We start from the raw sequence: 14,478 nt of genomic DNA, 5'->3' as shown, positions 1-14,478 counted from the left end.
AGCGAGATCATTAAATTTTACAATTTTTGTTTGTTTCTCTTTCGAGACGAGCTCAATGATCGGAGATGCAAATGGAAAAGGAAAGTCAAAGATAGCAGCACACACCAACCACTATGGGATGCGTTTCGTCTTTGGTTAGAAGACCATATTAGGTGTGATGGCTTCAAGGGTCGTGCGTTGGTATGTTGTGGATTTACCTTATCTTTTAAATAGGTGGTCTCGACTATAAAAAGGACTTACATCATTATTGAGGTTAGAACTTGAACTAGACAGCATTCATCGATGTGTGGAAGTTATTGACCTTGTTCTTCGATGACGTGTTCGTGTAAGTTTTCAACAAAATCCTTGATAGTTGGCATCCCTCTTCTACCCAGCCTAGCCGGGCGTATGTTTTACTAGTCTCTTAATTAGATTTGTTACAACTGAAACTTGATATTAGCAATTATTTTTTTTTATTATACCCGCCACTTACTTGGCTTGTAATCTAAGCAATTAAGTGACTCTTGTGTTATTTAATATATTGAAGTAATCTTAATTATGTGTCCTTGCCCACACACAATCTGGGAGATAATTGCTTATTTATGGTATACTTCCGCTTGATTTGTTTCAAAATTAGATTCATAATTGGCTCTTTGTTGTTGATTTTTTGCTTGCGGTTATGCTGGAAAATCGCAATACATCATTTTCAGTTGTTGTTTTCAAAGGGAGTGTTGCTCTCTGCCATCACAATTTCAAAATTAAATAAAACAAAATCAAAAAAATATTTAATTTAATTAAATGACATAAAATAAAAAAAAATGATAAAATAAAATAAAAACAAGTAAAAACGTGCTAAGCTCGGCCGAGCTGAATTTTGGAATCTTTTCGCCATGAGTTCCATTAAAAATTTTAAAAATAAACTTAGTTGAATGGCACATGTGTACTGTATGTCTAACATTTCTGCCATATCAGTCAAAAATTGAAGATTATTGGAAACGTAGAAGACAAATCGGAAGATCGGCTTATATTGGAGCTATATTAGGTTACAAACAGATTTGGCTCATACTCCACACGGTTCACCGTGGGATAGAACAGAAAAAACTAGTGTGAGTACGGAAAATTTAACAAGTAAAAAGGCTTTAAGTTCGGCCGGGCCGAACTTTGGATACCCACCACCTCGGTTATATATGTAAATCCCCTTTCGTCACAATCCGGTGAAAATTGGATAACTTATGCACCCAAATTCGGCACGGACATTGAGTGGTCTACTATATATGTCACTGTTCAATTTTGTAGAACAAAATATTAGTCTTTTTGGCAGATATATCCAATTATAAACCAATCTGAACCATATTAAGGTCGGATATCGTAAAACTCAGAAAAACTCACTGTTTCAAATTTCAGTGAAGTCGGGTAATAAATAAAGCTTTAATGGGCTTCAATCCCCTTACCAGCAGATATATCTAAATATAGTCTTTATCAGAGCCATATTGAGGTCGGATGTTGGGAGGTTTTAACCTACTCAGTGTTTCAAATTTCAGCGAAATCGGGTAATAAATAAAGCTTTTATAGGCTTGAGTCCACTTATCGGGAGATCGGTTTATATGGCAGCTATATCTAAATATAGTCCGATCTGTACCATATTTTGTTCGGATGTTGGGAGGCTTAAAACTGCGCACTGTTCCAAATTTCAGCGAAATCGGATGAAAATTAAAGCTTATATGGCCTTTAGACCCTTTATCGGGAGATCGGTCTATATGACAGCTATATCTAAATATATACCGATCTGTACCATACAAGGGTCAGATGTTGGGAGGCTTAAGACTGCACACTGTTCAAAATTTCAGCGAAATCGGATAAAAAAAAGTTTTTATGGCCTTCAGACCATTTATCAGGAGATCGGTCTATATGGCAGATATATCTTAATATAGGCCGATCTAATCCATATTTAGGTCAGATGTTGGGAGGCTTAAAATATTCCACGGTTGCAAATTTCAACGAAACCGGATACAAATTAAAGCTTTTATAGGCTTCAGTCCCCTTATAGGGAAATCGGTGTATATGGCAGCTATATCTAAATATAGACCGATCTGTACCATACTAGGGTCAGATGTTGGGAGACTTAAGACTGCACACTATTCAAAATTTCAGCGAAATAGGGTAATAAATAAACCTTTCATGGCCTTCAGACCCTTTATCGGGAGATCGGTCTATATGGCAGCTATATCTAAATATAGTTCGATCTGAACCATATTTTGGTCAGATGTTGGGAGGCTTAAAACTGCGCACTATTCCAAATTTCAGCGAAATCGGATGAAAATTAAAGCTTTTATGGCCTTCAGACCCTTTATCGGGAGATCGGTCTATATGACAGCTATATCTAAATATAGTCCGATCTGTGAGTTGTGTTAAGCCCTTCGACATAATTCTGCAATATGGCGCATATTTGGATATAGCTGCCATATAGACCAATCTCTCGATTTAAGGTTTTGGGCCCATAAAAGGCGCATTTATTATCCGATTTCGCCGAAATGTGGGACAGTGAGTTGTTAGGCCTTTCGACATCCTCCTTCAATTTGGCTCAGATCAGTACAGATTTGGATATAGCTGCCACATAGACCGATCTCTCGATTAAAAGTTTTGGGCCCATAAAAGGCGCATTTATTGTCCGATTTTGCCGAAATTTGGGACAGTAAGTTGTGTTAGACCCTTCGACATTCTTCTTCAATTTGGTCCAAATCGGGTCAGATTTTGATATAGCTTCCATATAGACCGATCTCTCGATTTAAGGTATAGGGCCCATAAAAAGCGTATTTATTGTCAGATTTTTCCAAAATTTGGGAGAGTAAGTTGTGTTAGACCCTTCGACATCTCTCTTCAATTTGGTCTAGATCGGTCCAGATTTTAATGTAGCTGCCATATAGCCCGATATCTCTGTTTTAAGTCTTGGCCCCATAAAACGCGTTTTTATAATCCGATTTCACTGAAATTTGATACAGTGACATATGTTAGGCTTTTCGACATCCTTGTCGTTTATAGTTCAGATAGGTTTATTATAATAATATAAAAAACCTATTACGAATGCTGACTGAGGAGGGATTTGAACCTGTCTTCTACGCAGACGATGTTATAATATTGTACTTCTAGGGGCCAGTATAGCTATTGGTATCATAACGTGACACATAGGACTACGAGCTCACTTATGTAAAATCTGACCGGCAAGTGATAGCATGTGTATGGCATACGGGGAAGGTGATGAGACGTTGGAGCATTTCCCTTGTTATTGCCCGGCTTTCGAGTACAACAGATACCGGTACTTAGGTGGAGACACAATATCAGACATGAAGCAACTTATGGGATTGGTATTGAAAACAATTAAGGATTTCGTAAATAGCACGGAATTCCTAACTTAAAATATTCGTTTTAGAGGTTACTTTATAGTTTTTAGAGCGCACAACAAGCCGATTACTGGTTTAGGTGTATGTCCATAGTGGCGTGGGGGGATTATTATCTGCACCTTCTTTTCAACCTAACCTACTAAATAGATCAATATTTTGTTATACACAATTGAGCAATGACTTGTACTTATTTGGTCCAAATCGGAACATAATTCGATATAGCTGCTATGGGGCATAGAGTATGAATTTTTCACCGGATTTTGACGAAGAGTGGTTTAAATATATATACCCGAGTTCGGCCCGGCTGAACTTAGCGCGTTTTTACTTGTTTGTTTAGGCTTTAAATGCTGGTCCCTTTCTCCCATTCACAACGCGACACGTGCCTGCACTACATTGCTGTAGTTTGTCTACTACACCTTATCGCATTGCAACGTTACATTTTCATTCTTATTTATGTTTAAAGTATGATTGTGGAGGAAAAATCACGTTCAGAACACATACAAACATTTCCAATGAATGCGGCATGTGATTGGGTATTTGTTTTGTTAATAACCAGTACATCATATGTGTATTTGCATGCATTTAAGCGCACACACACACACACCCAATGGGCCAGTTCCATATTTATCTGCTTGTGCAAATACTTTGTAATGCACTGAGAACGTGTGAAGTTGGTTGATAATGGTAGAATGTTTTCAATCGATGACCACGTATTCAGAATATTTTTCCACTGTATCTCATTAAGTGGCGTATAGACGTAGTAAACAGGGAAATAAAAATTAAAGAAATTAATTTTTAAAAAATGTTAAATAAAAAGACAATCAAACCTTATATGGTAGATAGCACACATTTTTGGTTAAAGTTTAAATTCGAAGAAATTTTCAATAAAAAGAAAGTCAAGCTTTTATAGGTAGCACACATTTTTGATTACATTTTTAATTCGAAGAAGTTTTCAACGTGACTTCTACGAAATGGGGGCATACTAATTTCGTCATTCTGTTTGTAACACCTCGAAATATGCGTCTAAGACCCCATAAAGTGTATATATTCTTGATCGTCATAACATTTTAAATCGATCTAGCCATGTCCGTCCATCTGTCCGTCCGTCCCTCTATCTGTCGAAAGCACGCTAACTTTCGAAGGAGTAAAGCTAGCCGCTTGAAATTTTACACAAATACTTCTTATAAGAGTAGGTCGGTTGGGATTGTAAATGGGCCAAATCGGTTCATAACCTGATATAGCTGCCACATAAACCGATCTTGGGTCTTGGCTTCTTGAGCCTCTAGATGGCGCAATTCTCATCCGATTTGACTGAAATTTTGCACATAGTGTTTTGATATCACTTCCAACAACTGTGGGTAGTATGGTCCTAATCGGTTCATAACCTGATATAGCTGCCACATAAACCGATCTTGGGTCTTGGCTTCTTGAGCCTCTAGATGGCGCAATTCTCATCCGATTTGGCACAAATTTTATACAACGGCTTCTCCCATGGCCTCCAACATACGTGTGCAATATGGTCAGAATCGATCTATAGCTTGATACAGCTCCCATATAAACCGATCTCCAGATTTCGCTTCTTGAGCCCCGAATCGGACTATAACTTGATATAGCTGCTCCTCCGTCCCTATTCATTATACTTTGTTTGCCTCAAAACAGATACTGCGCAAAGAACTTGACAGATGCGACTATGGTGGAGGGTATATAAGATTCGGCCCGGCCGAGCTTAGCACTCTCTTACTTGGTTTTTGACCATATTGAAAAACTAAAACTTTTCAATATTCTGACATTTACTGTAGGAAAAAAATTTCTCTTGTTATTATTTTAATTTAAAATTTGATATTAAATCACATCAAAAGTCCATTAGTTACAGATTCATTATATCTAAATTACCAACAACATTTTCCCAATGCATAAACGCACAGAAAACTCCAAACCAGAAGAGAAGGAAAACAAGAAGACACCGGAAAACATCATATCCTAGTTTTGATTTTTTTCCCCAGTTTCTCCATCAATATACCATTATTTTGCATTTTAATGGTGTGTTTCAGCTGACAACATAACATGTCCACGAGTCCAATACAGAAAAGCCATTTGGATCACTCATATTGGACGCAAAAAAAAAACACACACACGCAAACAGACTCATACTACAAACGATGCACTTGCATCGATAAGAAAATCATATAAAACAGACCATCACACCTCTTTCCATCCTGGCATTTCCAACGATGCACTCACCTTTTGGCGAACAGGTATTTGCATGAATGGGGGGTGTAGGGGAAACATGATAAGACAAAATGCCAATAACGATAGAGGTTGTTGGCTGTTTTGTTATTACATTGCTAAATGTCGTTTGCAGCACTCCTCTGGATTCTACATACAAATACATACATAGCAAAACGAGCGCAAGCACACATACATACATACATATACCTAGAACGCATTAATTTAGTCCACTTGCAGACATTTACTCCCATCATCAATGCCAGTAAGTTGTTAACAAAAGCATTAGCATCACGAGCAGTGTTGCCATAGGAGAACTGAATGAAATTGTTAAGGTGAACATTTTGCTATACCCACGCTAATATGGTTCGGGTAGGTCGATACAAAGATTTGGACCCCATATAAATTGACTTCCAGATTTGTGTATTAGTTTTAACATATATTAGCTGTGTTCGGCAACTCGAAAAAATTTGTGCAAATTCGCACCAATTTTTACTGGAAGTCATTCTCGTACTTTACTTGCCAGCAGAAGAGAGAGCGCGAGAGAGAGCAAATTTTGACAGTTCGAAAATGGAAAACCTGCAAATTTCCACTGGGATTTTTTTTTGGCAGCAGAAATTTGCAACTTCGATCAAAGGACAAGGAAAACTGACACAAAAATGGATAAAAAGGCAGAGGTAAGTAAAAGCGTGCCAAGTTTGCCTGGGCCAAATCTTATATACCCTCCACCATGGATCGCATTTGTCGAGTTCTTTTCCCGGTATCTTTTTCCAATGATAAAAGGAAAGAATTGCTATGACATTGAAGCTATAATATCAAGTAATAATTGAATATTGGAGACCATAGTAGAAGTCGTTGTGCAAAATTTCAGCCAATTTGAAGTAAAATTGGGAGATCGGTTTATATGGGAGCTGTATCAGGCTATAGACCGATTCAAACCATATTTGAGAGATGTCGTTGTATGAAATTTCAGCCAAATCGGATAATAATTGCGACCTCTAGATGCTCAAGAAGTCAAGATCCCAGATCGGTTTATATGGCCGCATATATATTAGGTTATGGACCGATTTAAGCACAGTTAAGATTTAGCACAGTTATTGGAAGTCATAACAAAACACCTCATGTAAAATTTAATTCAAATCGGATTAGAATTGCGCTCTATAGAGGCTGAAGAATTCAAGACCCCAGATCGGTTTGCAAAATGAAAAATTTGCCCATGAACATTCCACTAAGGAACAGGGGCAAACTTCTCACATATCAATGAGTGCAGTCCGATTCAAGTTTAAGCTCAATGATAAGCGGCCTCCTTTTTATAGCCGATTCCGAACGGCGTGCCGCAGTGCGACACCTCTTTGGAGAGAAGTTTTACATGGCAGGTCGGTTTAAATGGCAGCTATATCAGGTTATGAACCGATTTAAACCACACTTAGCGAAGTTGTTTGAAATCATAACAAAACACCTCATGCGAAAGTTTAGCCAAATCGGATAACAATTGCGCCCTCTAGTGGCTGAAGAAATTAAGATCCAAGATCGGTTTATAGGGCAGCTATATCAAAACATGGATCGATATGGCCCATTTACAATCCCAACCGACCTACACCTATAAGAAGTATTTGTGCAAAATTTCAAGCGGCTTTCGAAAGACAGACGGACGGACGGACAGACCGACGGTCGGACGGAAAGACGGACGGATATTGCTAGATCGACATAAAATGTCATGACGATCAAGAATATATATACTTTGTGGGGTTTGGGACGAATATTTGGACGAGTTACAAACAGAGTGACGAAATTAGTATACCCGCCATCCTATGGTGGAGGGTATAAAAAAACTATGCCCTTCAACAAAATTTATTTTGAATAAATTTTATTATATTTTTTTTAATTTTATTTTATTTCGTTTTATTTTATTTTTTTTAATTTTATTTTATTTCGTTTTATTTTAATTTATTTTATTTTATTTTATTTTATTTTATTTTATTTTATTTTATTTTATTTTATTTTATTTTATTTTATTTTATTTTATTTTATTTTATTTTATTTTATTTTATTTTATTTTATTTTATTTTATTTTATTTTATTTTATTTTATTTTATTTTATTTTATTTTATTTTATTTTATTTTATTTTATTTTATTTTATTTTATTTTATTTTATTTTATTTTATTTTATTTTATTTTATTTTATTTTATTTTATTTTATTTTATTTTATTTTATTTTATTTAATGTTATTTTATTTTATTTTATTTTATTTTATTGTATTTTATTTTATTTTATTTTATTTTATTTTATTTTATTTTATTTTATTTTATTTTATTTTATTTTATTTTATTTTATTTTATTTTATTTTATTTTATTTTATTTTATTTTATTTTATTTTATTTTATTTTATTTTATTTTATTTTATTTTATTTTATTTTATTTTATTTTATTTTATTTTATTTTATTTTATTTTATTTTATTTTATTTTATTTTATTTTATTTTATTTTATTTTATTTTATTTTTTTTTATTCCTTTTCCTGTTTCCTTTCCTTATTTCCGTGATACGGCAACTCTAGCCACCAGCAACAACCATTGCAACATTAATTTTGTCTACCGGCAACTTGTTTAACATTCACCTGTCATCAGCACTGTCAATTCATTTCAAGGGGGAGGGGGGCCCTCTGTAGCCTCATACAGATTACGCATATTTACACCTTATCCGCCCTACTGTATTACTGAGTAAGCGAATAATTTTGTTAAGTAGGAGGATGCAAAGAGAGTTGTGGTTTAACAACTCAGGTCTCTGTGTTACTCTCATCAATAGTCATCAGCAACGGTGTATACATTGGGAGAAGGTTTGTGTGCGAATTCTGCCATACTTAATGTTCAGGTAAAGAGCGAGAGATGGGTGGATGATATGGGAATATTTCTCTGCCACCTTTGCCATGATTGCTTTATGTGTTGTTGCTAGAGTATGAGTATTGACAACGTTATTAGTTAAGTTTTGCATGAGTGGTTGTTTATGTAAAGAGTTTTGCTTCGGTATTCTCTATTTAATTAAAATGTTAGAAATTTAAATGAATTTATATTTTTTGGAAAATATGTATTTGAAATGAATTTGCATTCAAAAAAGTTGTGTTAAAAAAGTTAATAATAATATGGCCAATATATGCAAATATTTGTTTATGGAAAACTATACCAAATATTGGCATATGGATAAACTTGCAGAATGGGGGCTTTCCTCTGTCTGTCACAAAATTAGTGTGCATGGATATGATAAACAATATGGATGAGTTGCTGTCGTGAGTCACGTGTTTATTTAAATTTTAATCAGCTAAAAGATATTAATGCCCTACATCACTATTGTGGAACAGGGTATTATAACCTAGTGAATTTGTTTGTAACACCCAGAAGGAAGAGTGTAAGAGCCATTGATAGGTATACCGATCGACTCAAATCACTTTCTGATTCGATTTAGCTATGTCTGTCTCACTGTCTGTCTGTCCTTCTGTCCTTGTTAAGATTTAGATATAGTTCCCATATATATGTTCGTATGTGTTATAGGGTATCAAACGGTTGGCTTCATCCGACTTTAGCCCGTCCTTACTGGTTAATGACTGTAGCGTGATTTCAACAGACAGATGGACAGACGGCCGGGGACATGGCTAGAATATACGATCGATAATGGATCGATTATAGGATCGATAGTGGTTATTTTGCGGCTGTGTTGCAAACAGAATGACAAAATGAATATAAACCCATTCTTCGATAGTGGGTATAAAAATTAAGTAAAATTCATCCTTACCGAAATTTGTCTTAACAGAAAAAATGTGATTTTTCTAAAATTTTATTTTCAATAAATTTCTATAAATTCTTTATCATTCATTTTGTAGATGTACGACTAATGGCACAAGCAATTTCAAATCCATTCATAGTTATTTTCCATTAAAGTACCCGGGTCAATGGCCTTAAGGTTCCTGTGTGGGAATCAGCTCCCACACAACTTCTTAGGGATTCCTTTTTCCGAAAATTAACAGCCAATTTATTTCCTAGCAAATGTTGACAAATCAAGGAATACATTTGGAATTGGATAACTTTTTTGTGGTATTTGACTACGTTGTATGGGTTAAAAGAAAACTGTCTTATTGGTGCCTTTTGGCGATTCCAATTTTCGCAATGGCAACCAATTTTATGACAAGTGTACGAGTATGTGTGGGAAATCATTTTACCCTATCAATCAATTGGGGTTTCCATAGAGTTCAGTGCTACCATGGTATGGCTTGTAGCTTGGTTGTTGTGGGAATCAAGATTCTTTTTTTTTCTCATGTTTTCCGATATGAAAGCAATTAATTTTTGTTTTCGGTTTCATTTTTAATGTTCAAAAACAAATGTTGACATTACAAAAGCGAGATGTGAAATCAATTTAATGCAAAATAAACCCCAAAGGCATTTTTGAGCTTACGAAAATCATTGCAAGATTGCTAGACAATGATTCCATTAAGGGACTTTTGATTTGAAACAGCAACAGACAGACATGAAAAATGTTGTCACATGGATGTCACACAAGAGTAAATAAAAATTCCTTTTCATAAATTCATCCATCAAAAATGGTCGTCTTTTGTTGTTGGCCCTCACAAAAGAAATGAATGAAAATTCATTTTACCTTTGATGATGTTAATCAAAACAAAATGAAAAGAAGAAACAGATCCTAAGAAAAAAATTTGGAAAAAACAATTTTTAAGGTAAATACTGGCTAGCCCGTATTACCACAAATGGGATTTTGTGAACAATTTCACTGTGGGCTGCTTTTTATGGTCCCATATTTGATAGCCATAGCTAAAGCCATATTAAATGAAAGTTTAACAACAGCAATCATAAAAAAATCAAATCAAATTGTAAAAAAAAGAAAGGAATTTCATAAAGGCTGCCGAAAGGCCAAAGTTGTAAAAAGGCAAAATTATAGATAATCTTATGAAGCAATGAAGTCAGACATCTGTTGGATCGGAAAGGTCATCTAGAAAATTGTATTAGAGCTTCAAATTTAAGGGGATTTGATTTTTCATATACTAACTAAAATTTGAAATAAGAAAGGTTAAGGAAAAGTCAGGGTGACGTGGCTTAAAAGGGACACCAAGTCACGGTTGTGGCCAGCCATGATTCCTTCATTATTCTAATGGTGACCACTGACTTTCCTGTGGTGAACACCCGTTAAAAGTAGAAAGCTAATATGCGTCACAAAATCCCGCCCTTGTAGAAAATAACGAATGCTTTGAAAAATAGGTAAAAAGGCGTTAAGTTCGGCCGGGCCAAACTTTGGATACCCAAATTGCATACCTTATGTCCCATAGCAGTTATATCGAAATATGTTCCGATTTGGGCCAAATACCAAGTACAAGTCATTGTTCAATTGTGCATAACAAAATATTGGTCCTTTTAGTAGCTATATCTAACAAGTAAAAGCGTGCTAAGTTCGGCCAGGCCGAATCTTATATACCTTCCACCATGGATTTCATTTGTCGAGTTCTTTTCCCGGCATCTCTTCTTAGGCAAAAAAGGATATAAGAAAAGATTTGCTCTGCTATTAAAGCGATATCCAGATATGGTCCGGTTTGGACCACAATTAAATTATATGCTGGAGACCTGTGTAAAGTGTCAGCCAATTCGAATAAGAATTGCGCCCTTTTGGGGGCTCAAGAAGTAAAATAGAGAGAACGATTAGACCGATTCAGACCATAATAAACACGTATGTTGATGGTCATGAGAGGATCCGTCGTACAAAATTTCAGGCAAATCGGATAAGAATAATTGCGACCTCTAGAGGCTCAAGAAGTCAAGATCCCAGATCGGTTTATATGGCAGCTATATCGGGTTATGAACCGATTTGAACCTTATTTGACACAGTTGTTGAAAGTAAGAATAAAATACGTCGTGCAAAATTTCAACCAAATCGGATAAGAATTGCGCCCTCTAGAGGCTCAAGAAGTCTAGACCCCAGATCGGTTCACATGACAGCTTTATCAGGTTTTTAACCGATTTGAACCATACTTGGCACAGTTGTTGGATATCGTAACAAAATACTTCGTGCAAAAATTCATTCAAATCGGATAAGAATTGCGCCCTCTAGAGGCTCAAGAAGTCAAGACCCAAGATCGGTTTATATGGCAGCTATATCAGGTTATGGACCGATTTGAACCATACTTGGCACAATTGTTGGATATCATAACAAAACAAGTCGTGCAAAATTCCATTCCAATCGGATAAGAATTGCGCACTCTAGGGGCTCAAGAAGTCAAGACCCAAGATCGGTTTATATGAAAACTATATCAGGTTATGAACTGATTTAAACCATACTTGGCACAGTTGTTGGATATCATAACAAAACATATCGTACAAAATTTCATTCCAATCGGATAAGAATTGCGCCCTCTAAAGGCTCAAGAATTCAAGACCCAAGATCGGTTTATATGGGAGCTATATCAGGTTATGAACCGATTCGAACCATACTTGGCACAATTGTTGGATATCGTAACAAAACTCGTATTGCAAAATTTCATTCCAATAGGATAAAAATTGCGCCCTTTAGAGGCTCATGAAGTCAGGACCCAAGATCGGTTTATATGGCAGCCATATCAAAACATGGACCGATTTGAACCATACTTGGCACAATTGTTGGATATCTTAACAAAACACGTCGTGAAAAATTTCATTCTAATCTGATAAAAATTGCGCACTCTAGAGGCTCAAGAAGTCAAGACTCAAGATCGGTTTATATGGCAGCTATATCAAAACAGGGACCGATACGGTCCATTTACAATACCAACCGACCTACACTAATAAGAAGTATTTGTGCAAAATTTAAAGCGGCTAGCTTTACTGACGATTTAATTCCATTTTTTGGGTGAGATGAATTTTTTACTGTAAATAACACAAATACCGCTCGTATGTCAAAACGTTCTCAGTACGTATAACCTCAAAAATGTCAAGCTTTACGATAGAGCTGCCAATTGGCAGATTGCAAGACAAGGGTTGTCCAATCCCGAAATATAAAAGGCAACCCCCATTGATACTCAAGGAAGTCGGTATTCAAAGCTTGGCCTGGGCGAACTTAGTGCCACTTTACTTGTTTTAATAATTTCTCCTGTACTTGGTTCTAACAAATGTTATGGAATTTATTTTCATTTATGCAGCTAAACTTATTTTAATACACACAGCACAATCATGGAGCAAAAGTTTTCCTCTGATTATGACATATTTTATGTGCAGTTATTGAAAGTCTTTTTCCTATGAATGCTAATTAAATCTTAATTCAATTAACAGAAATAATTAATATTGAATAAGGAATTTTCAAAGAGTTTTCCCAAATTAAAAGTCAAGTCAATTTCTATGGCTTTTGACATTATGGATGTAAAGCATTTGTGACATACTTTGCCTAATTGTGTCTTTATGTTATGAAATTCCTTAAGCAATTCTAATTAAGTGCTTTACTTAAGTTGTCCTTGAGGCAAAATATAATTGAATTGCATGTTGCACAACTATATATGGCAAGCATAAATGCAATTTCATTTAAAATGCAATTTCATTTATGTGGCATATCTTAATTTGTTAAAATATTTAATAATGTGAAGTCTACTTTTAGGCTCTCAAAACAAAACCAATCATAAACTATGTGAAAATGTCTTGATGGCGACCTTGGTTTTAGGTCTATTAAAGAGAATTATATTTATCTTGTTGGAAATTTGAGTCTACGACCATCATTTCATACATGTCTGTATCACTGGTTTTTATGGCAGTCATTTTTTTTTGTTTATATTTACATTTTATGTGTTTTTTTTGTATTTTTTCTCGATGCTTACTTTCTTGACTTGATGTTGTTGAGACTGTTGATTTCTTAGAATGATAGTAGATTTTTATGTGCACATACATATGTGTATACTATATGGACTTTATTTTATGGTCTATAACTTTGTTTATATGGCGCACTGACGTATATTAACCAGATAATATGAGATATGTTTTTGTAGCTTTTGTGTATTTGTATTTGCTAGGTTATGGGGGGGCTAAGGGTTTGGCAGTTGAGGATGAAAGGTGTTTGCTACAAAAAAATTTTTTTAAGGTGATTGTTAAGGAGTATTGAAAAAAGGGCTGGCAAAGAATGACATGTCTTTTAATAAACGCTTAAAGGAAAATTCTTGAGCAATAACTAGTCACGCTATTGGGAGTAGTCTTAGAATTCAATTTTGTGTAAAATCTTTAGTCAAATAGAGTATTGAGAATCTTTAGTGTGGACTTAGGATTGGGTTTTAATGATCATATACAACAAAGGCACTTCCTTACATTCAGAGAATAACAAGCCACCCATTTAAACTTTGACCTTTTTTCCTGGTCTAAAAGTTTAAGACATTATTTTTCTCTAAGCCCGCAGTTTTGTATCATTCCTTCGTTTTCTTCCCTTTAACTTAATTCATGCTAAATTAATTCCTTTGGCTCATTTGGTATTCATTTTGCATAATCATGGTATCAACTTCCATATCCATGCCATCCATGCATACTCACCCGAATGACTGGCCTCTCGTATCAGATCATTGATGATTTCATCTCGCACATTAATGCCTAAATTTTTAAGCATAAATTGTAGTTCATTTGCTGTAACACGGCCATCACGATTTCTGTCTAATAAATCAAAAGCTGTGCGTAAATCTGCAAAAAACAAACAATAGAGACGAATATTTATGAAAACCAATGTTACACCATGTATGTATGTGTATGTGTGTGTGTGTATATGATAGCGGCAACAATGACAACAATTGTTTGGATGTCAACTAGAGGCGAGGAGATAGAAACGAGAGAAACACTTGTACATGTTTTTCTTACAAAATAAATGAATAATAAATTA

At 35.0% G+C, this 14,478-nt stretch overlaps 1 protein-coding gene across 8 annotated transcripts in view; it reads right to left on the bottom strand.

Moving 5' to 3' along the window:
* The window catches only part of LOC106094995 (calcium-binding protein E63-1), a 272,836-nt gene that overhangs the window by 88,104 nt on the left and 170,254 nt on the right, over positions 1-14,478 (bottom strand). For all 8 annotated transcript variants that reach the window (XM_059360592.1, XM_059360590.1, XM_059360593.1 and 5 more), the window contains one exon: positions 14,139-14,282. In XM_059360592.1, coding sequence (XP_059216575.1) covers positions 14,139-14,282 — 144 coding nt within the window. The remainder of the gene's footprint in view (positions 1-14,138; positions 14,283-14,478) is intronic.

The sequence above is a fragment of the Stomoxys calcitrans genome, chromosome 1, assembly GCF_963082655.1.
Source record: "Stomoxys calcitrans chromosome 1, idStoCalc2.1, whole genome shotgun sequence".
Classification (NCBI taxonomy): Eukaryota; Metazoa; Arthropoda; class Insecta; order Diptera; family Muscidae; genus Stomoxys; species Stomoxys calcitrans.
Note: the sequence above shows the minus strand (reverse complement) of the source record. Positions and strands in the feature narration are given on the sequence as shown.